This window comes from Stenella coeruleoalba (genome assembly GCF_951394435.1).
Source record: "Stenella coeruleoalba genome assembly, chromosome: 17".
NCBI classification, from domain to species: Eukaryota; Metazoa; Chordata; class Mammalia; order Artiodactyla; family Delphinidae; genus Stenella; species Stenella coeruleoalba.
In genome coordinates, this window is record NC_137163.1 from 21,085,416 (window position 1) to 21,109,129 (window position 23,714).

At 37.4% G+C, this 23,714-nt stretch overlaps 1 protein-coding gene across 2 annotated transcripts in view; it reads left to right on the top strand.

Annotated features, from left to right (window-relative positions):
• Positions 1 to 22,544, top strand: part of EIF3H (eukaryotic translation initiation factor 3 subunit H) — an 86,892-nt gene extending 64,348 nt beyond the window's left edge. The window contains exons 3-8 of one of the 2 annotated variants that reach the window (XM_079901373.1): positions 7,524 to 7,691; positions 9,212 to 9,311; positions 10,530 to 10,679; positions 18,161 to 18,278; positions 20,288 to 20,420; positions 22,145 to 22,544. In XM_079901373.1, coding sequence (XP_079757499.1) covers positions 7,524 to 7,691; positions 9,212 to 9,311; positions 10,530 to 10,679; positions 18,161 to 18,278; positions 20,288 to 20,420; positions 22,145 to 22,242 — 767 coding nt within the window. In that variant the 3' untranslated portion in view covers positions 22,243 to 22,544. Of the gene's footprint in view, positions 1 to 7,523; positions 7,692 to 9,211; positions 9,312 to 10,529; positions 10,680 to 18,157; positions 18,279 to 20,287; positions 20,421 to 22,144 lie in introns of both variants that reach the window. The other variant, XM_079901372.1, reaches the window with a different exon arrangement.
• Positions 22,545 to 23,714: the final 1,170 nt, after the last annotated feature.

Below are 23,714 nucleotides of genomic sequence, written 5' to 3' on the forward strand. Positions count from 1 at the left end.
AGCCATTCTCTCCTTGTTTTCCTTTAAAAACCTAGATTTATAAAAAAGGTAAATAAGTTGTGATTGTTCTATTAGAGAAATGCTTTTGTTCTCAAAAAACTGTACAATAGTTTTCCTTTGAGACCCCACATGAAAATTTCATTTTAGGCTTAAGAACTAGATAAAAGCCTTACCTACTTTGGGATCTTATGTTTTTCTCCCTTTGGATAATATAAATTACCATGTTTCCCTTTTTGATTTGATTGCCAGAGCACAGAACTAAATTTGTGTGTTTTAACCAAAATATCTATGGCTTGCTTCACTTTGTTCAGGTCTCTGCCTCACCTTCAGTTTCCACCTTCTTTAATCTAATTTATACTTTCCCTAGATGTGATTTTACTGGTTATGCTTTTTAATGCAAGCTACTTCATGTCCTTTGTGAACATGGTAAGATGGAGATGGATTGATTTATCGATCTATAATTTCCTAATAATTGTGACCATCCTCTAGTACATTAACAACAATTAGGTTTCTGAAATATTTCTTATAGTACCTAACTTTGTGCCAGCATTAAACAAGTACTTGAAATATAGCTGTAAATATGACAGGGGCGTTACCTGTCCTCATGAAAGAGCATGAAATGTATATATTTTTCTAAACCCAAAGATTCTCATTTGGTCTTCTAACATACTGTGCTCCTAATTGTAGCAAGTGGTAGCAGTAGTCAGTAGGTTATTCTTTAAGTGAGAATTCTTCATGGTGATAGGTAAGGAAAGGGGGTCTATAACCCCTTGCTCCCATCAAAGTGAATTTACTTTGTGTAAATGGATCTCAAATGACATACAATTAACTTAGTTGCTGTTCTCTGTCATTCACTTACATGCATCTGTTTTCATGACCAAGGACATAAATGTATATATATATTTTAAAAATTCTCGTAACCTCAAAGAAATAGGATTTCTTGGCTGTGTTTCATGATCTGATTAAGAAGATACAATATGAATTTGTTGCAGGATATACACAGTATTTTCTGTGAAGAATCCAGTTTATTTCATAGGAGACTTCTTGGGATACATTAAAACCTCTAAAAAACCCTGATTTCCAATAATTTTCAAAGCTCTTACTAGTTTTAAAAGATACAGTAGCACACACATCCTCTTCCCTTATTCCCAGCTTAGCATACAGAAGAAATTACTTGTCAGAATTCATAAACACTTTAAAGAAGAAATTAAACCACCCAGGACAAATGAACACTTTAAAAAATATTTCCAGTAAGATTAAGAAAGGCAGTATTTTTTGTTATTTCTTTTTAAATAGAACAGGTTAATATCTAGGTAGAGTAGAATTTATATTAGACTGTATATTTCTCTATATTGTGAGAAATTGAACTCTTACCATAGTTCTTAAACAGTCCCAGCGTGGCCTTAATAACAGGTGTATTAATTGGGGGATCAAAAAAAGGATGAATACGTAATGCAGACTGAGTGAAGAGAATATGAAAGTTTTAAGAAATATGTACTCTATAGTTCTCTCTACCCGAAGTAGACTCTTATTTAATTCTTTTTTCAAATGCACATTCTGTTTGCTTAAATCTACATCTGCTCCTAGCTTTGAGCATTGCCTGAAACGTATGTGTGGCTTGGCAGAAAATATGATATGAAGAGGAAAGCACAGAATAGTTTGTCTTATTAAATAATGTGGCAGAGCCTTCACAGTTGATAGCCTGTCCGCGCTCACCGTGTCTCATGGCGCTGCTGGGAAGGAGGGTTGTGATAAGTTTCTTAAAAGCCCTCCTTAGGTTAGCCCTAATGCTAGAACAGATATATTTTGATGTATTCCAGTTTCCTGTCATGTTTGTTGTTATCATTAATTTGTTTCAGAATTGTGGGGTTTTGTTTGTTTGTTTGCTTTTAAAGCCCTTTGCATCTCTTGGTTGAGCTTAGTTTGTTTCTTTGTTTCAAAGAGCATGTACAAGTACATCTGGTCTCTCTTTGTTCCTTTTCTTGATCTGTTTGTGCAGGTCATCTTTGATCTGGTCCAGTGCTTAGTTTCAAATAGTAACATAGAATGCAGTGTTTTAGGAGTTTGATTACATGTTTGTGATAGTTTCAACTTTGACATTTAAAAATCTTTGAAGGTGGTTTTATCACTTAAAATCTTACTGGTAGTGCTAAATTACTAGTTAATTTAGTGATCAAACATGCACAAGCTGTGGTTTCTGAAAACCTAGAAATTGTGTATTTCTGCTCTATCTCTGTTATGCTTTATTGATTCAGAAATAATTCACTCTACACTTTACTAATAAAGAAGAGATGAGATTCTGTAAATGGATGGTTGCCTGGGCTTCGGAGTCAGAAAGTCTAAAGTCCAATTGAGTCCTGCCACTTTACAAGCTGTGGTAAACAGCTTTTCTAAAAGGATTTCGGTGATTAGCTCATTAGAGTTATTGTGAGGAATAAAGTCAGATAACATATGCAGACCACATAGCAGGCAGTGTGACATATAAGTGCGCACTAAGTGCTGGTTTCTTTCCTGGTGCTTAGTCTTGTCCTTTTCCTCCAGACTATATCTATGTATATTTTTAATAAGATTTTATTATAATATATTTTTAAATGATTTGGATTTGTTTGATACAATATCAAAGTAGTCAAATAAGACAATAGATCCATTGAATTGTTTTTAATTTTTAAAATTTAAATTAGTTTATTACTTGGTCCTTTAATTGTTCCCCAATAAGACATCTCTAACAGCACCCCCCCCCCCCCCCCCCGCCCCCGGCGTGCGTGCGTGCGCATGCAATCTGCCAGACAGATAGTTTTAAAGTATGCTTCAGCTTCAGTTTTCTACTTTCAGCTCATCCCAGCCTGGCCAACTGTGGTAATTCTTTGTTCCTGTTTTTTGGCAATAAATTGCATTTCATGAGGACTCACTTAAAATAATAAAATAAAGATGGTTTTTAAAATGAAGGTGAGGAATTGGAGGTGAAAAGAATGCTGATTAATTATTGTGCTGAACTGAAAAGCTTCGAATTCAGTGTCCTTCCCAGTGATCTTAAGGAGAACTCATATCTCAAACTCTTGTTCGATTGTTTGCCAGCGTGTGAGTCCAGATACAGCATTTAAATATAAGGCAGCATAGTATTTTCAGTGTTTTCATATTTGGAGATAAAACGGGAGAAAGCCCAACAAATGTGGTAGATTTTTGAAAGCAATAGTTATTGGGCAGCCTGCCTCAGTTAAGACTGTTTAGCTCTAGGCAGTTTAAAATTGACTGTTTCGCAAAGGAGGGTATCTGGAAAAAGTGAATGTGCATACACTGGTGCCAGATTGCGGGCAGTTCCTCAGTGTTGTAAACCAGGCTCTCCTTTGCTTGGGAGCGGCTTAAGCAATGAAGGTAATTGTAGAGGTTGAAGAGATTTATAAAACTTCACCTCATTTTTATAATCCTTCCAAATTTTGTAGCACCACCTCAATTGCATCTAGTGTAGCTTTTGTATTAGTAATTTGAGTTGGCTTGGTAGTAACTACCAATTTGTCTTTGAAATTCATTTGCTGTTCACTGTTTCTCCTCAGTCAGTCGGCAGGGGGTTTGCTTTTTAAACTAACAACGTTTAAAATGTTCTTTCCTAAACTTCTCACTACACAATTCTGAGCCTTTCTATTGAATATTATCATATTTTAAAGTAATCCCCCTCTCCCCAAAAGTTTTCCCTTGCTATTCATCTTTGGAAAGTTCTCCAGAAATATTTAGCCATTAACTCAGAAGTTAATATCGTTGGTTGAAATTGCCACTTGGGCTTCTGTTAAATACGAGAACTTTAGAACAAAAATGAAAGTGTCTCTAACCCTGAGCCAACTCGTCAGAGTTGCCAGTAAATGCTTGTCTCTTATTTCATTGATCTGCATTAACTCAACTATAGGGAGGTGTGGCACTTTAATATCAAGGAACTTTGGTTTTCTTTTCCTTCTCCTTTCTCTTTTGTTTCTGTTGCTGTAATTCTCTTCCTTCTGAGAGATAGGAGTGAACCTTATCTGTCTAGCCACATCTTTTCTACCCTTCTTTTAAAACTCCAGCGGCGGGTGGTGGCAGGGAGAGGGTACGTGAGGATGGCTGGGAATGAGAAGGAAATAGCACCAGCCCCTACTCCCCAGAGCCTGCGGGCTGGGACACACGTCCGTCCTCACAGTCCTTTCCAGATAGCATGAGCCCTTCCCCTTTCTGTTTACCCGGTGTCCTAGCTAAACTGGGTCTCTTGTTTGTGTCTCACCTGCCCACCCCCAGTATCCCTCCCCTCCACCTCCAGCATAACTCCTGAGAGGGACTAGACTAGCAGAGCCACTAAAGCAGTGGTATTTGCCTGGGAGATTAGAATCTGGAATGATCGTTCCTTATTTCCTGTGTAAAGTTTACTGGCATGTCACTGTATCACGACTTTTTTTTCCGTGTCAGAGGGTAAATGGGTGTCAGCCGGTGTGGCAGCTCAGTTCAGTTGATTGATGGGCGTGTTGGGAGCACAGTTTAGTGGGACAGTCTGCTGTGCATTTCTTATCCCCACGTAGGTTTACCGGGAAGCTTTTTAGGGTTTTATTTTGTACTTTTTGAGAACTTGGGTTGGAGGAGGAGGACAAACTGTGAAAGGAGACAAGGGTCACATGTCTGTGTTAACATTAGAACAAGGACATAGACCTAAAACACTGCAGAGGTAAAAATTCACATGGCTGTTTCTGAGTTGTCTCTTGATTGCATATAATAGAACAAATATGACTTCCTTAAAAAAATTTTTTTTAATTAAATTGAAGTAACCTCTTTAAACTGTGCATTTAATGGAGCCTTATATGTATAGTTCCAGCGAGGACTGGGCCTCAGTGCACCCCAACTTCACTTTGGAGCTCTAGCACCCTTACCCTCACCTTTTCAAGGATCACTTGTAGTCTTTTTAGTTAGATCCTTTCTTTCTCTGATACCTCCAAGAGGACATGCATTTAAAAAAAAAAAAGTTGTGTTTTTTAATTTAAAAAATTGGGGTGGTAGGTCTAAACCTAGATGAAGAATGACCTGAAATTTCACATATTTTTTTTGTGTGTGTAATAGTGAAATTCCAGTTCATTGTAGATTTTCAAAAGCAATTTTATTAACTCACCTGTCATTGGTCTTAACCCTTAGATTTGTATTTTCATCCTATGAAAACTCTTATGACCTTAAAAATAAATTTTTATTAAAGCCTCGTAAGATCTTGTATGTCATGATTTTCTAAGCTGTAGAAGAGGAAAATAGAAGTGCTCCCCCCACCTCCAGCCTCACCCGTAATATAGAGGTTTATTTCTTCATCCCTCAATCCCCAGAAATAAATACATTGGCATTTATTACAATGGTATCTCCGAGGGCGACAGGCTTCATTCATAGGCTTATAGTCTTTAGTCTCTTCTCTAGCTGAGAGAAACACTTCATTTTCCTCCTTATCGTTACCAAGGGGCTGTAAGATAGGTAAGACTCTGGATGAAGAAGGAATCTGGAGGTTTGCTACTGATTGTAAAGTTTTCTACTTCATGCATCCTGAAAATGCTATTATAAAATCTGTTGTATTCAGGCTGTTTGACAGTAAGATTACAGAATATTTTTCATAGGAAAGCACTTTTATTTTAATTATTAATGCATGCTACCTGCTTTAGTTTATAGAAGAATCATTACTTGTAATTAGCATATCCAGTGAACAGTGTGGAATCGTAGCATTTTGACTGGGATGAGCTCTCAGATCTTTTTGGAGATGGGAAAACTGAGCATCAGAGAAGGACAGCGAGATGCCCCACGGCAGAAATCTCAGAGCCGACATGAGAACCTAGATCACTAGACTCCGGGTCTTTTCTTCTTTTCTACTACTGCCAGTTGGTAGAATCTGTCTTCTGCTTATATTATAGCTAAATTGTACATTGACAGATGTTTTAGAAGTACCAGTTTTAAAAAACTCATCCTATAAAATCGTGTTTGTACTGTCAGTTGCTTGGTAATTGCTCCCCATCTCCTCTTTCCTATCCTTTTAAAATAAATAATTAAATTTAGTTCTGGCTCCTGTTTTACTGGTGATATTAGAATTTTTCATTCATAAGTTATATTTGATTAAATTTTACTAGCCAAATCAGTGATTTTACTTTAAAAGAGTTATGAAATTTTAAAGCAGAAAGAAACAATAGCAATGGTTCTATCCCAGTTTTATGTGGTTGATAGGAATCTGTTAAACTGGCTAGGAAGGGGGATATCTTATATGCTAGAAGCGAAAAAATTAAGATAAAAGGTAATTGATTCAAGATTACCATGTTAATTTTATACTGCTGCTTCTTGAAGCCTTCATATTGTATATGAAAAGAAAACTTCAAAAAACACATAATTCTTGAGTAGTTGATGAGTTGGCTGCCATCTTTTATCATAAGAAATATAACCTTCCTTGGAATAAGCAGATTTATACTTTCTTTACCTAGTAACAAATGTTGAAAAGACCATGTCCATCTGGGGAAGGTTCTTCTATACTTTATGATTCTGAATTTTGTTTGCTTTGTAAAACTGTAGTGCTATAACCAAGGAAATGACAGATATTTAACTTTACTTTTGCTAAAACCTGATTAAGAGTTTTGAAAATGAAATGGTTAGATTTTGAGTTAAGCAAATATGTTTACTCAACACAGTCATGCATTTTTATTGTAATAGAAATAGCTTGAATATTATGTTAACTATAAAATTTTCTCCTGTTTTACATATTTGCTACTCATTATTGGGCTATATTGCTTTTCAGAATACATTATTATAGTGTCTGCACCCATTTTTCTAGTAATACAGCTTTGAGTTAATAATATACGTTATAGTCATTAATTTGACATGTAAAAGTCATCCAACTGTTTCATTCTGTACATGGTGATTAAAATATAACTATTCTAATGAAAAAAAATACTGTTGATTACTTAACACAAAGGAACACACAGACAAGAAAAAAGAATTCTTTTCTAAATTTAGCACATGCAGCAGGGGGCACCAGTTGAAGGCAAAAATGAATTCTTCTATTTTTAATCAGCTACAGCTTGTGTCCTGTTCATACTTAAATAATGTGGTAGTTAATTGTTTTCCTGTTGGTTTTCTTGATGGTTTTAACTTCTCAGTTCTAAAGCTGTGTTGAAGACGTTGATAACTACTCTCAACTTATTAATTCAAACATAACTTCTTACAACCATCCAATTTAGTAATTACACAAATTTTTTCCTTAAAAGTGGAGACACATTTAATAAATAATTACTTGTTTGGAATAAGGCATTATTATTAGATTTTTAATACTGTTTCTACAAAATGTGTTTTTGTTAATGAGAAAAGGAATGCCCTAATGATTTGAAAGCTTAATTTGTTTTCTTTATATGTGAAGCAAATGAATTTAAAATCTGGAAACCTGTTCCCTTTAGCTAATAAACAGTTGTGTAGAAATTTGTTTCCAAAAAGGCTTGTTTTTAATATGGGTAATGTCATTAAATAGTTTTTCTTTTGTCCCCCTCGTCCCCATCATCTAGTCCAATATCAGATGGAAATGATGCGGAGCCTTCGCCATGTAAACATCGACCATCTCCACGTGGGCTGGTACCAGTCCACATACTACGGCTCGTTCGTCACCCGGGCGCTTCTGGATTCTCAGTTCAGTTACCAGCATGCCATTGAAGAATCTGTCGTTCTCATTTACGGTTAGTAGGAGTTTCCTTTATTATTCTTTTCTTCCCTTAATATTATTACTACTACTATTTTTGCTTTCTGTCTTTTCGCCTCTAAGAGCAGCCTGGCAGGCCTTCTCAAGTAAATACCAACCCTGTTTCTGCAGCAGCCTCAGCAGCAGCTAAGTCTAGACAGGGTTTCCTTCTTTCTGTTTATTTTTCTTGCTATCAGAGCCCTGATGTGTACATTTTGGAATGCTGGAGTAGCTGCTTCATTTTTATTCCTCCATCTCCCCTCCCTCATTTGAAGGGGCTGGTGGAACTAGACCAGATGTCTAACAAACCCCGATTGCTAGAGTGTCTGGCTCTGTACGTGACTGACCAATCATAACACAGTGTGCCAAGTTTTTTTATACCTCTGACAGCAGCGTACAAAACCTGGACTGTTTCTTAGCACAAAGATTTTTTTCTTTTCGGCCTATTTAATGGTGTTTCCTCAAGCTCTCCAGACCAGATGTTCTGTGCTGTATCAGAACTGTAGGCAATTTAACAGCTTTATAGCCTTCCCCCTCCCCAAACACTCACAGTTTGCCATATCTGGCAGACTTGCATATAGTTTCCAGCTGAGAAGTAAATGTAACGTCCTGAGTATCTGTCAGAAAAAATACTAATGAATACGATCAATCTTATGAGCTGCCCCCAAATTGTTTCAGTATGTTAACAATTGGATTACAGTAAAGAACAAGTTGTTAAAGTGTACTTATACTGGCTGGAAACATTGCATCATCAGACCTTGATGAATTTTCCACTTGTTTCAATCTATTTTGGTTTTCATTTTATCACCTATTGCTAAAAGTTTCACTGTGTTAAGTTTCAGGCAACATGAATGTTAACACAGGTTTTAGGTGAATATTGGCATGCCGGAGCCGTTATGCAGCAAGTGCTAAGCTCCCTTACTCATGGAGTGTTTAAGCGTTAGCTTTGATAAAATTAGTTTCTCTAAAACTAAAGAGACACTTGTGATTGCACTTTGACTTTAGTGGTTTTGTTTTTAGAATCTGCTTTAACTAAAAAATTTGAACAGTGATTGTTAGGATGGATAAATTTTGGAAGGGCTGTTTATTTAAATTAGTGGACTAAGAACTACACAATGTGTCCAGTGAATTTTCATGTTTAATATTCATTAGTACTTTCCTTCTAATTATACAAGATGTATGTAAGATGTATAGAACATATGCTATATTTAATTTTTGTCAAGATTGCTGGTTCTAGCTGAGGAATAGATTTGAAAATAACTGTATTTTGTATCTTCTGTTTATACTTTCGGGAGGAAGTTATTCTGCCTATTATAAGTAGGATGATAGGTTCCTGCATTTTCACTTACTGTTTGCTATGCTGGTTTGAATCTGCTTCAAATTGTGTTCTGATTATTTATTTTGATCTTCATTTTGCAAAGACTATGATAATTAACAGAATGTGCCCAGAACCAGTGTCATTTGGGCACTGGTAGTGACAGAATTCTTAGTAATTTCTTTTTCTTTTCCTTATTTGAGATCCCATAAAAACTGCCCAAGGGTCTCTCTCACTAAAGGCATACAGACTGACTCCTAAACTGATGGAAGTTTGTAAAGAGAAGGATTTTTCTCCCGAAGCGTAAGTGTTTGGGGGCCTATAAGGCATATGTTAAGGATCGGGTGTTTTTCTTTTAAGATATTAGTTTGCCACATGTATTGAATCCTCGGTGGTGGTGTGGTAATGCTTTTGCCATGTGGACGGTAGAAGTTTCTGCATGGCTGAGTGCCACTTGATTTCTCCCTTTCCATGTTTAAACTGTTCTTTATGGAATGTCTCATCTGTTGTTCTCAGCATGAGTGAATTCAGTTAGAGTGGGGATTAATTAGCTACTGGATTTGAAGAAATGTATGATTAAATAAAGGGAGATGGGATGAGTGAGTGTTCAGTGGCTGTCAGATTGTAAGTTCTGTATCAGAACAGTCGTGAGCTGTTTGTCTTATTGTCTGACCTGTTTCATTGGGGGTGTGTGGAAAGATATAAATATTTTTGGGGGTTCAGTAAGGAATGTGGATTTTTTTGGATATTTTATGGGTGACAGGTATGCAAAGAATTAATTGAAAAAGCTGTTTTGTGATCCTACATAATGGCATTGGAATATTTACATTAAAATTTTAAAAATTCAGAATTCTTTCATTTTCTGTTAATTATAGGAATTTTTATTTCTTATTAAAGTTAGTGCTTTTGACTTCATGTAGGACAGACAATTCATTACTAGTTTACCATTTGGCTCCTAAAGAAATTAAGATGCGAAGCATTTAAAAAGAAAAGCTAACTCTTGAACAGTTCCTGGGCATGGTAGTTATAACTAAACTCTGAGGAGTTGCGTTCTCGCCGTGTTCTCAGCCACCGCGTGTGGAGTAACGTGTGAGTGCCCTGCTACTTGTTAATCTCTTGAGTTCAGTTGGCTTTTAAAGTGAACTTTCCAAAAACTAGAGTATTTCTCTTTTCTAGCTATTTTAAATATTTTAGATATAGATTATATAGCATGATTTCCTATGGCATTTACATTTTAGTATCTGAAATTTTGAAGATAACCTGATTGTGAAGAAACAATAGTTTCTTTTGCTAAGAGTCTTATTTTCTAGTCTTATAGCTCCAACTCGGATCATTTTCAGAGTTGTTCAAATCACTCGACTTAGGCTTGACTCTGTAAAACTCTAGTTTCTCTCCCTTTTTAAAAGTGCTAATGAGACAAAAATCCTGAAGAGGGCCTGTAATTAGGGAAAATGTATGAAATAATCAGTTTAACACTTACTTCTGACCATCAGACTAATGTATTTTTAACATGCTTCACAGATTGAAAAAGGGAAATATCACCTTTGAGCACATGTTTGAAGAAGTGCCGATTGTAATTAAAAATTCACATCTGATCAACGTCCTAATGTGGGAGCTTGAGAAGAAGTCAGCTGTAGCAGATAAACATGAATTGCTCAGTCTTGCTAGCAGGTAAGCAGCCCTGTCTAATGAAAAGTCCCTTTTTTATCACTTTCTGCAAAAGAGTCTTTTACTTAGACTTTAACCTGTGAAACAAGAAGAAAATTACTTAAGCACATTTTGAGGTTCTTAAGACATAGTAGCAACATGTAGTACTTGTCCAGCTCTACTAAAATCCAAGGAAAAACACCGTGGTTATTGATAAAGTGAGGTGGTGTTTGAATACTAATAGATCCTGTTATCATAGGAACGCTCTGCTGCCTTCTCTGTGTCATTTTTGCTTTGAGATGGTCCATGCCCACAGGGGAGGGGTTTTGTGATTTGCCTCAGCTTTATTTATTGTACAGTATCCTTAGAGGCCGTGGTATTAGGTCTGGATATTTAATAATGCTTGGGAGAAAACCAAAATGCTTCTTTGTTTTACTGTGGCATTTGCCCTTGTTCAGATGTAGACTCTATAAGCAGTAAGCTTTCCATTTGAATTTTCAACCAAAATTAGAATTTTCTGAACCTCACGCTGGCTTTTGCTTCTTAGACAGTGGTGACATCATTTGCTTCATTGTGACTGCTTTGGCTATCTAGTTGCTAAGATATTATTTATTATATTGATAAAATGCTGACTGAGGTGTTCTAAAACAGATTATTTCCTTTATGAAATTAATGTTTCATTTCCCCTCATTGATTGCTTTTAACAGAAATATGAACAGAGTCATGTATGTAGCTCCTCTTAAATTCCCTTTAAGCCTGATGTTAGTGATTGTTTTGTGGCAGGAGAAGGCTAATAGCAAGTAGGTAATCTATCAGTATGCATTTGCTGAATGGCTTAGAAAAACAAGGTGTGTTTTCATAAAGCAACCAGTTTGGAACAGAAGCTCAGTTATTTATCAGGTTTCTAGTTATCCCAGATAGAAGCTAGTACAAAAGAATATGCAGGCTTTGTACTTCTTCAGTATAAGACAAGTAGGGGTAAACCCAGAAGGACCAATATACCCAATGTTCTTCTCCATGCACTGGGATGGGTGGCACTGTGGTTGAAGTGCCACCTTCATTGCATGAATTCATCACAGAGGCCACTAGAAAGTCTTAACAGGGGAAGGAGATGGAAGCTGGATGGTAAACGGAGGGCTCAGTAATACAGCCAGGTTGCAAGGGTCATTTGGCAGTAAAGAGTGTACTGTTTGCAAATGTATGTTCATAATAGTCCTTTAATTTGTCTCTTTTAGAAGGTCATATTTTTCTTCATTGCTTTCACAAACACACTCGGCACACCTGTATTTAAAGCATTGAGCTAAGAACCTTTTTCAGCATGCAATTTGATGTATTAAGTATATAGTTATATAATAATTTTAAATTTACTATGTGAAAGCTTTTGCTTACATATTATTTACGTCTTCACCTTTCTCCGAGCTTCCTTTATTGAGGATACAAAACAAATACAGCCCTTCTCTGCTTTCCCATTACCAATGAGCTGGTCTGTAATGTCTGTTTGTCCAAAGCGGCATTTAGAATAGCCAAGAAAATGTTCTCAGTTCGCCATAGCAACTAAGATCTGGACAAATATTTTATTATAGTTTTTAATCTTCTGTATTTTATATGAAATAGGAAGAGAATATGTTTGCTTTCCATGTGAAGTTATTTAAAAGGGTAAATTGGTGTTCCTATTGGGAGAAGAGAAAAAAAAAGAAGCAACCTTGAAGCAATGCTTATACGAATGGACTGTTACTTTGGCCCAAATTGATAGTACTAATTTAAAAGACTGTAATGTAACCTTTGTACCTCTCAAATTTTAATTTCTAACATTAGTAGCATGATGATTGCTAATCATCATTTGCCATAAAACTTTTTCTAAGAAACCGCATCAGAATCATTCTGAAGTAGCTCCTTAAACATTTTGCTTGGTCTTGCTTATCACAACCCATATGCGTGTTCCAGTTCTTTCATTTACCTGATAACTTTGCTTTATGCTATGAATAAAACATATTGCATTCCCTTCATTTAAAAATTTCTAATTCTTAATTTTAATATTATTAGACGGAAGTTCTGGTAATGGTTATTTCATAACAGCCTTTATTAATTTTTAAAAATCAAGCCTTTGGCTTTTCACACATGAAAAAACAATTCTGTTCTTATTTCCTCTTTAAAAAAGTAAACTAAGGGTGGGCATCATACATGAAGGATAATAAGGACAAATTGATACTGTAGCCAGAGCAGACTTATCACTGCACCTCTCCATTCACATCTGTTTAAGTTATCTGTTTTCAGTTCTTTCTTTCCTTGGAAATAAAAGACTATATTATTGAAACTGCCAACAATAACTCCGTTTCACGATTCTAGTTGAACTGGTACTGAAAAGATCCCCATAAAATTGCTCTTGGTAGTGGACCTGATTTCCTATGAGCGTTACCTGTGAAATAGTTCTGTATTATTGTTAATTCCTTTTGCCCTTCAAGACCTGTACTGTGCAGATTTTCACGTATTTCTTATTGGTTAGATTTCTGAAGAGCACTATAGTAACAGAAGTGTTATGAAATGTTTAAAGTCCACATACCTGTGCTTGTGCTCTTTCACTATAATTACATATACCTACAACACGTAATGTTAGTACTTCGCGTTAAAGACGCTTTTTAGTAGAGAGGGAAGTTCTCTTCTAGTAGCACCTTTTTCATTGCTAAAATCAGTGTAGTCAGTCTCCAAGATGTAAGGTCTGGAAAAAATAATAGATCTTTCTCTGCAATGGCAGTTAACTCTTCTTAATGGCTTTCTCCAGTGTCATTGCTCTCTCCTCGATCACCCAGTCAAGGATCGGTGGTGATCTTTCCCTTCTGTGAATTTCTTTTGCGCTTAAGAACATAAGTGACTTATTTAACAAGTAATCATGTAGTTAATTACAGTATTTCTTGTATTTAATATAGTTCTTTGGGCCTCAGTTCTTTAACTGGTGAAAATGAGGGATCAGTGTCTCCCCTGAGGCCTCATCCAGCTCTGTCTTTTTCTGCACCCTCTCTCCTTGGGTATCTCCAGTTCCTCTCTGTACTGGTTCTTTTCTGTTACATTTATTGACTGGATTTTCCCATTAATTTTTTTTTTTAATGCTCGACAGTTGAGAAAAATTGAAAGGATAATAAGTAATACAGTGAACACCCATAAACACTGACCTGTATTCACCAGGTGTATGTGTTGCTACATTTGCACCTGTTCTCTTTCTCTCTCTAGACACAAATGGGTACTTTCTTTCCTGAACCATTTGAAAGTAAATTGCAGATGTGGCACTTAACCCCTAAATACTTGAACATGCATCTCCTAAGAGTAAGTAAGGACATTTAAACTTGTTTAAAGTCACCATCATCTTAAACAACAAAGTTACAGAAAAAACACCTTTTGACCTCGTGCCATTAATATCCATCTCCTTTAACCTTTTACTTCATTTTCTCCCCCCCTTTTTTTTTTACAGTCAAACTCTTAATAGGATTTTCTATATGTCGCTGTCTGTATTTACTCATTTTCCACTTATCCTATACACTTAGTATTCCATCTATTCTGTGTTGTTAGAGTTCTCGCTGAAGTTGCAAAAGGTAACTTTATCACGATATTGTTGGATGTTATAGAGTGTTGAAAATTTAATATGTTGATAAACCTTCTTCCTGAAATACTTTCTTTGTAGTTTAGGATACTACCACTGGGTTACTTCTGGGTTACTTCTCATTCTCCACAGTCAACCTTCTTCTGCTCATCCCTAAATATCGGTGTTCCTTGGGGTCTGTCTTCCTGTGTGTGATTCCTGGGGTGATTTCATCTTATTCCTTGTCTTTTGCTACCTTAGGTCAGGGCCTCATTATTTCTTTTCCTGATTACTTTCACAGTCTCCTAACTTCCTGCTTCTAACCTTTTCCTCTTTCATTGCAGTGATCTTGCTAAATGCAAATTGTATGATCATATTACTCCTTTGCTTAAAATATTTGGCTGAGTCCCCATTGTCCTTGGAGTAGCATCCAAATTTATAGCCCAACTTCCAAGAGTCTTTGCACCGTGAGGTCGTTTGCCTCTTCAGTTTCATTGCTCTCTTTTTTCCCAGTCTTGCCCTTCTCCCGTGCTTCTTCTGATGGACTGTTACTTGCAGTTCTTCAGATGTATCATGCTTTTCATGCCAGTGTCTCTGACCATGCTAACTACACACGGTATCTGCAGTGTCCCTCTGCATCTTCCTTGTCTCCAACTCCCATCTTCAGCTCCTTCAAAAACTCAAAATTCAGCTGTCACATAATCTGGAAAGTCTCATCTGATCCCACCAAACTGTCTTTTATGCTTCTGTTCTATTATAGAATCTACTACCACTGTGTTGCATTTCTTTTTGTGTTCCTTGCTTCTCACTAGAGTGCTTTGAGTGCAACAATGTCTTATATAGTATCTTATAACAGAGTGACTGAATATAGTATCTTACAACAGAGTGACTCGAAAAGTAAGTATGTACTCAGTAATGTGTGTGAAAGAATGCATGTGAGAGGGCACAGTATAGTTAAATTTCAGCCCTTAAGTTACTTGGAAAGCATTGTAACTAAATAATCAGTGGATCTGGACATTTGATTAGCTATTGGGGAAAAAAAAATCATTTTAATTCCTGATCTTGCACCATCAGCTCAAATTATGGATGAATTAAAATCAGATTATTAAGAAATTGGAAAAGAACAGAAAAGTGAATACTTAATCTGATGTCCAAAGAAGAAATATTTAAAAGTGAAAAATGATTCACAAAATTACAATGGAATAAGATAAATATGAAATAAAATTTAATTTGAAAAAAGCACTTGATTCTTCAGTTAAGTCATTAGACCAAGCTGCTGGATCGAGGTAATATAGAGAGTGCCAGACTGGGATTAAAAGATAAATTTATCTACACACACGCAGAGACACACACACACACACACACACGCACACGCACACGCGCGCACACACACACACACACACACGCTCTTTCTATTATTTAAGATAAAGAGCCAAAGCTTTCTAATTATTTTCTTTAGGTTACAGATGGAATCCATGTTTTAACTGGATTTACTTTTAGTCATTCCCAATATTCCCAGTCTGTTTCTTCCTCAGCCTTTTCTTTCTCTGTAAGTGCTGTAACCAACCGTTTAGCTGCTCAAGCCAGGAAACTGGGAGTCTCCCTTGATTCCTCTCTCAGTTCTGCCCACTTTTCTCCATGTTCACTGCCACTGGGCTGTTCCAGGCCGCCACTACTTCTCTCTGCAATGCCACAGTAGGTTCTGTGTGTGTGTGTGTGTGTGTGTGTGTGTGTGCGCGCGCGTGCAGTTTTAAAGTAAAATTCATGTAAAATAAAATCTAACATTTTAACCATTTTTAAAGAATACAGTTCAGTGGTTTTTAATACATTTGCAGTATTGTGCAATCATTACCACTAATTTTGAAACATTTTCATCACCCCAAGCAGAAACCCCATGCCTCTAAGTAGTCACTTTGCCTCCCCTCATCCCCTTGCAGCCAGTAGTTACTTTCTGTCTCTGTGGATTTGCCTCTTCTGGACGTTTCCTATCAATGGAACCATGCTGTAAGTGGCCTTTTGTGTCTGGCTTCTTCCACTTAGTATAATGCCTTTAAGTTTCATTCATATATCAGTACTTTGCTCTTTTTATAACTCAGTAGTATTTCATTGTATGTACAAATCACAGTTCGTTTATCCATTCATCCTTTTCGGTTTTTTTCCCCAGTTTCTGTCTGTTTTGAATAACGCAGCTATTAACATACATGTACAAGTTTTTGTGTAAGCAAAAAGTTTTCAGTTCTCTTGAGTATATACCTAGGAGTAGAATTGCTGGGTTATATGGTAACCCTATGTTTAACTTTTTGAGGAACCACCAAACTGTTCTCCACTGTGGCCGCATCATTTTACATTCTCCCCACAACGTATGAGTATTCTAATTTCTCCACATTCTTGCCAGCACTCCACAGTGGACTCTTAACTGTCTCCTAGTTGCTACCCTCCAGTGTATTCTCTGCATAGCAGCCAGGCTAAATCATTTTAAAATTTCAGGCAAAACATGTCACCAGGGATTCATGTCAGAGTCGCGGGTTCTCATTCACACTAAGTGACCGTGTGGTTGGGGTGTTGTGCGAGGCAGCTAATGGCTCCTGGTGTGTGCTTGTCTGGCCTCCGTAGCCTGTCTCTGTGCTCCTCCCATGCCAGGCCTCCTCTTTTTACCTGTCTAGTTCTTACCCACCTCAGGCCTTCAGCACTTGGGCTTTCTTTCACCTAGAATACTTTTTGCATGGCTGATTCCTTCTAACCTTGTGCTTCCAGCCTGTCACCTTTTTTTTTTTTTTTGCGGTACGCGGCCCTCTCACTGTTGTGGCGTCTCCCGTTGCGGAGCACAGGCTCCGGACGCGCAGGCTCAGCGGCCGTGGCTCACGGGCCCAGCCGCCCCGCGACATGTGGGATCTTCCCGGACCGGAACACGAACCCGCGTCCCCTGCATCGGCAGGCGGACTCAACCACTGCGCCACCAGGGAAGCGCCAGCCTGTCACCTTTTAAAAGAGATATTCTGACCACACTATCTAAGTGTCTTATCTCCCCTCTTCCCTCCTCCCCCTCCCCATCAATTGTAAGCTCAGTGAAGACCGAGACCAGGAATGTCTCATTCACTAGTGTCTCCTTATTTGCTATCACTGAGGCTGGAACATAATAGGTGTTTAGTAGATACCTGTGTGGAATGAATGAATGAGTACTATTTGTCAGCTAGTGATTTTTAGAGTACATATACGTGTACTGGGCCTTAACATGGTAGGAGATAGTTGTGGGCAGAAATCAGTGAATATGGTGGGTGTTGTACTAACCATTAGCATCTCTTTGTAAGAAGATTTTGGTAAGTAAGCTGCAGTAGAAATTTATGGAGAGGAAAAGAAAGATGAATGACTGTACTTCAGATTTTAGGAAGGGCAGAGGGGAAGGAGCCCTCTTGCTTCATTTGGACTTGCAGAATAAATGCTATTGTTACTCTTTCAGAACCTGCTAGGTAGAGAAATCATGTGCCAGACGTCTCAGTCCGGTTGCCGGTTCTTCCTTTCTGTGGCTACTGATTTGAATGCTCTGGAGCACAATTGGGGAGAGCAGAGGCGGGGCTCAGGAAACAGGTTCAGGAGTACTGAGCCTAGGTTAAACTTGATTGTTCAGAAAGTACCCATTTTAGATACCCTGCTAGATATGTTTAACTCTTTCTACTCTGACATGTGTATGCTCTGACACTAAGAAATTGAGCTATTTCAGATACCCTTGTAGTTAATAGTTGTGGGTTCGGTATGGAAAGTTTAATAACAAGCCGACTCTCATTCTCTCCTCTGCCTTTGCTTTCCTGTATGTGTGTGCTTTCATTTTTTTTAGCAAATGGCAGATCAGTTTAATATCTCAAAACTACTTAGAGCAGTGACAGAGCTATAACTTTGAAGTATGACACGTCAGTATACTTACTTTATATTTCAGCAGTCATTTGGGGAAGACCCTCCAGTTGCTGATGGACAGAGTGGATGAAATGAGCCAAGATATAGTTAAATATAACACATACATGAGGAACACGAGTAAACAGCAGCAGCAGAAACATCAGGTTGGTATTATGGGAAAATTCAGCAAACATAGAATTTCTTTCGAAGTATGATGCTTCAAGAGTCATCTTCAAAACGATCTTAATTATCTTTGATAAAGCATTGACTCTTAGCTAGTAACTCTATCATGTTTTAAAAGATTATTCTTTATATATATATTCTTAATATATTATTTACAAGTTGTACTTAAAAATACCTATCTTGAAGAGAGCTGGTAGATTAAGCTCAGATTGTAATGCCAAGGTTATGCAAAAAAGAGATACATTTATTGAGAAAATCAGAGGCAGAGAGATTCTAGAGGGTCACAGCTCATTTCTTTACTAACTATAATTGGTTTGCTAGTGGCTCATTGCAGTACAGTTAGCGGTCTTCAGTTCATTTAAAAAACTGAGCAATTGTGATTAAGAGCAAGCAATTTTGATAGGAAATAATAGATCAACTGTTGTGAAATAGATAGTATAATACAGATTTATCTGGAATTACCTGGATATTCTCATATGCACATCCACACTGCTCTGGCCATTTAATCTTAATCTTTATTAGTGTTGCCTGAAGACCACATGATTTTCACAGTTCCTGGAATACTGTTTTGGACTATATTGCTCTGAAATGTTCTTAGCATTTGATTCATAGATAAGTTGATTCCAGAATGTACATATATGTGAGTGTTTGATTACTCTGTTCATTAAAATGTACTTTAAATTAGATGTTGGTAACTGTAGGATTTTAAGCACAACTAAGTGGTTCTGAGAATATCATATTTAAAAAATTAATTTAATACCAATGTTCATATATTTAGTGAAATTTAAAATACTGTGTTTCTACACACATAGAATTTTTAAAACACATATAAATCTATAAAGTATCATTTTTTTAACTGAAAAGATGGTGGTGAAGATGGTGATGGTGAAAGTCTCTTATAAACTGGGGAGAATAAAACCAGCTTGATCCCATTCCCTTGCTGGTTCTTCCTGTAGGTAAAAGACCCAACTGGAGGATCAAATTGAAAATCTGTCACCAATGAAACAGTTGATTCTGGAAACCAATCTTAGGAGATATTTTTTAGAATTCTAGTATGATATAAATTTTTGCATTTGACATTTATTCCTACCTTAGCACCATTCATAACCCTTTTTAGATTTGTCTCACTTCTACTCTCATACCCCATAATGAGTAGAAATTTTTGCAAAGCAAGTTACTTCCCTTATCTAAGGACTTAAAATTTTTACTAGCCTACCCTGGTTTCCCATTATCTGACCTTTTAAGACTGTGTGTGGGATATTATTTCCTCTGCTGTTGTAAGCAATCCACAGCTATTAGCGTCTTGATTGTAGTTTGAACTATAAGTTTATAGTTGATATATACCTTTATATATAACCCCACTTTCTCTGCATTGAGTCTTAAGAATCCAGAGTTTGAAAGTTTTTGACGCATTATCTGTGCTAATATTCTTTCTTCGGTGTAGAGCTAAAGCACAGATGATTATCTGTTGTTAGGAAATGATAGTATTTACTGTTATAATAATAACAGGAATGGTGACGTTATAATAGTAACATCATCAGTATTATTGTTACTTTGGTCAGTAAGGATAAAGCTGAAAAAATTCCCCAATATGATATTTCATTACTTAGTTCTTCAAGTTAAGATGAATCATACTTGCAGTGCTGTTTACCCCGTTGTCATAATTGGTCAAGTTACTCCCTTTCGCTCATGAATCTTGAGCTTCTTTGCCTGTAAGCCCCATGTTTCTCACATAACCAGTTTTGTTTTTCTAAATCATTAGTTATATAATCTTAGAGCTCAGAGTGACACTAGAGTTTACAACAAGGAAGTTTTCTTTGACTGTTAACCATATTTAGCCTCTTAGAAGCAAGAGTTATGAAGGGTTACATTTATAAAACCGAGATTGGAGTTCAAAGCAGTGGAGTTTTGCTGATCACATAAGTGAGGGAGGTCTTTTTTCTCCCCAGGTAGAGAAGAATAACCCAATCATTTCCTCTCTGAATTTTAGTATCAGCAGCGTCGCCAGCAGGAGAATATGCAGCGCCAGAGTCGAGGAGAACCCCCGCTCCCTGAGGAGGATCTGTCCAAACTCTTCAAACCACATCAGCCCCCTGCCAGGATGGATTCTCTGCTCATTGCAGGTATTGTTAGCCAGTGCAGAGCATGGCTGGTTTTCTTTATTCTTTAGGAAGCAGGAGACAGGGAGAGATTCACAGGGTAAGACATCTAAAAGTTAGTGTATTTAAAATGGTTAAATGATGGACTTGAATCTACCACCTGTAATTTCTGAAATTTAAGAATTTGTCAGTCTTTGTTATTTCTGAGGTCCTTTCAGTGCTTCACTCTGTGTTTATCTAAACAAACACTTTTGAGATGGGATTATATAAACTTTCTAAAATGGGAAGGTTTTGTGTGAGTCATCTTTCATGGAAACCAAGAAAAAGTGTTTATCATCTCATAATGCAAAAGACCATTGAGTTCAAACCCCTTACTTTTGATGTTCTAGCCTAGCCTTGAGCCCAGTCTGTAAGTGGGTGTTTGAATTGAACTGAAGTTTTTGACTCAAAGAAGTATTTCCCTTTCTTTGACTTGTAGCAACATGAATGTAACTCTCCATGGACTTTCTCTGGGGATAAACATTTAACACTGCCTTAAGGTAGTAGAGCCATTGTGTCCTGTGCCAGGACTTGATTTTGAATATATAACATTCATGCCCTTATTTAGCTATAATCACCTTATTTCTGTAGGAATGTTGTTGAATACTGTTTGATTCAGTCAGCCAGTTGTCTGAGAGATTTGTTAGAGTGAAAATCCAACTCAGAGAAAAGAGGGTCTTCTGCAATTTCTCAATTCTGTTGATATATTTTTAGTGTGGGGGAAATTCCAAATTCCTTAAAGCTTTCTGGTACCTGTATAAATGAGATTCGGGAAACTGAGACACTTACTTAAGGGCCACTTCAAGCAGAATTGTATTTCTTATACTTTCAAGAAATGTGTAACTGTTGCATCAGATTAGATCATTAGTTTTAAGACTAATGCAGTGGTGGAGCCCTTTCCTCACATGGGCTCCTTGCTCATGCTCTGTCTGGGCTCTGGGGGTGCAGGAGCAGGCTGTTAATATTTCCGGAGCACGGACTGAAAACTACTGTAGTTAACATCTGGGTCAGGTGGGTCTGGTTAGTTTACAGTTCTGTGATTTGGTGTCTCCCTTCTAGCTGGCTAAGAAGAGCTACTGCTGTTTTCTCACTTGTCTTAGTTACAGTGTTGGTCTGGTCTGCACAGTCAGTACATTTTGATTGACAACGAATATGTGCTTGACTGCTGATAATCTTTTTAAAAGTTGTCGTTTTTCTTCATTATCCATGTAACCAAGAGTGGAAGATAGCTTATTTAAAAAAAAATTTATATTCTTTATTAATCCCTTATGAACGAATAGAATTCTTAACTCTTTTTAAAAAAAATTTTATTGAAGTATAGTTGCCCTACAATATTATATGTTCCAGGTTTACAATTTAGTGAATCACAGTTTTTTAAGGTTATACTCCATTTAAATTTATTACAAAATATTGGCTATATTCCCTGTGTTGTACAATATAGCCTTGTAGCTTATTTTATACCTAATAGTTCGTACGTCTTGTTATTCCCTACCCCTATATTGCCCCTCCCCCCTTCCCTCTCCCCACTGGTAACCACTAGTTTGTTCGCTAAATCTGTGTCTGCTTCGTTTGTTTTTGATTCAAAACATAACAAAATAAAATTCTGATGATTCTGTGTTATGCTGATTTTCTTGTTTGACTAGTATTCTGGGTCATTTTACAGTTTGTGGAACATTATGACTCTCTTTCTCACTTTCCCAAATGCACAGGCCAGATTAACACTTACTGCCAGAACATCAAGGAGTTCACTGCTCAAAACTTAGGCAAACTCTTCATGGCCCAGGCTCTTCAAGAATACAACAGCTAAGAAAAGGAAGTTTCCAGAAAAGGAGTTAACGTGGACTCTTGAGATCACATTGGGGCAATTCTCGGAAGAAACGCGCTTGCATATTGAAAAGTCTTTCTAGCAAATAATAAAATAATAATAAAATAATCTCGACTGCTTGCTCATTTGGTTTTAGACATATTATATTTATCTTCTTATTTTTATTTAGCTTATACCTGTGTATTTCCAAAGATAAAGCAGGCTTGACCAGAAGCATCACCAGGCTCAGACCTACAGGCTCCATCACCTTTGTTATACCTCTGTGGTGCCACATTTCAGCCACCGAGTCCAGTGCTGCTTGTCCCGATGCCCGAGCCAGAGGCCCTGGTACCTACTGTGCATCTAGTACTTCTTCGCTCCCAGGTGAGCGCCCCTGAAGCCCCAGGCTTTGTGTGCTTGCCCCGGCACCCCTGGTCCCCAGGCCTAGAATCGCTTGGCGTGCTTCCCGTGGGTCCGCCTTTTCATTTCTTCAGGTGATGGTTACCCAGGCCCCATGCTCATAGGCCATTCATCGGGCACAAGAATTAAAAAAAAAAAAAAATCATTTCACCAAAGGACCATGTTTTTGTATGAAAATGAAATTGATTCTGTGTGTGTGTGTGTTTTCTTTTTAATTGAGGGCTTCATGTTTATTTTTTTAATACTGTGAAATATAATTATGCTAATAACAAGTTTTATGAGTGGGGAAAGAAGAATTGGGAGACAAGTGCTACACTGGAGGGAAAAGACTATTTTAATAATTTTGTATTTGAAAGAAAAAAAAAAAATCCTGCCATTTGTATAATCCCCAAGTCAGTGAGATTGACCAGCCGGCGGAGGTGTGCCTGTGAGACTCTTACGGATGGTTTTCCCTTTGAAGACACGGCTCCTGGGAAGATGATCGAAGGAATGGGTGGTGGGTAAGAAGAGTTGAGAAATCCTTTTTTTTTGCAGTAACATTGTTTTCGAGGCAAGACTGGGGCTCTGGGATCAGTCAGCTGGATCGCACCCTGGCTCTTTTCCCTTTAGTGGGTCCTGAGACACGTCGTATCTCACTGTCCTCGTGCAGAGGAGGTGAGAGAAGGAGACCAGTGTAGGGTGCTGTGGGCGCTGACAGAGTCCACGGGGAGCCGTGGTCGGTGTGGAGCAGCCTCAGAGTGAGCTGTGACGCAGGGCGCGCCCTGGGCCCTCGTTCAGGATGTTGGGGGTTGTTAGCAGGTTTTTGCTTTTAAAAAGATCTGGCCCTCGAACATCCTAGAATTCAAGTCCTTGCTCACATGTAATTAATTTTCCTAGGATAAATTCCTAGAAGCGGACTTACTGGTCAAAGGGTATATATAATTCTAAGGCTTTTAGTTGCTATATTTCCGTCAAGAAAGGTTATACTGATTTGCACTCCCGCCCATGGTGATTCCTTATTAGAGTGAACACATTTGAGTGTGACTGTGTTAGACAGAGGGGGTATATTGATAAAC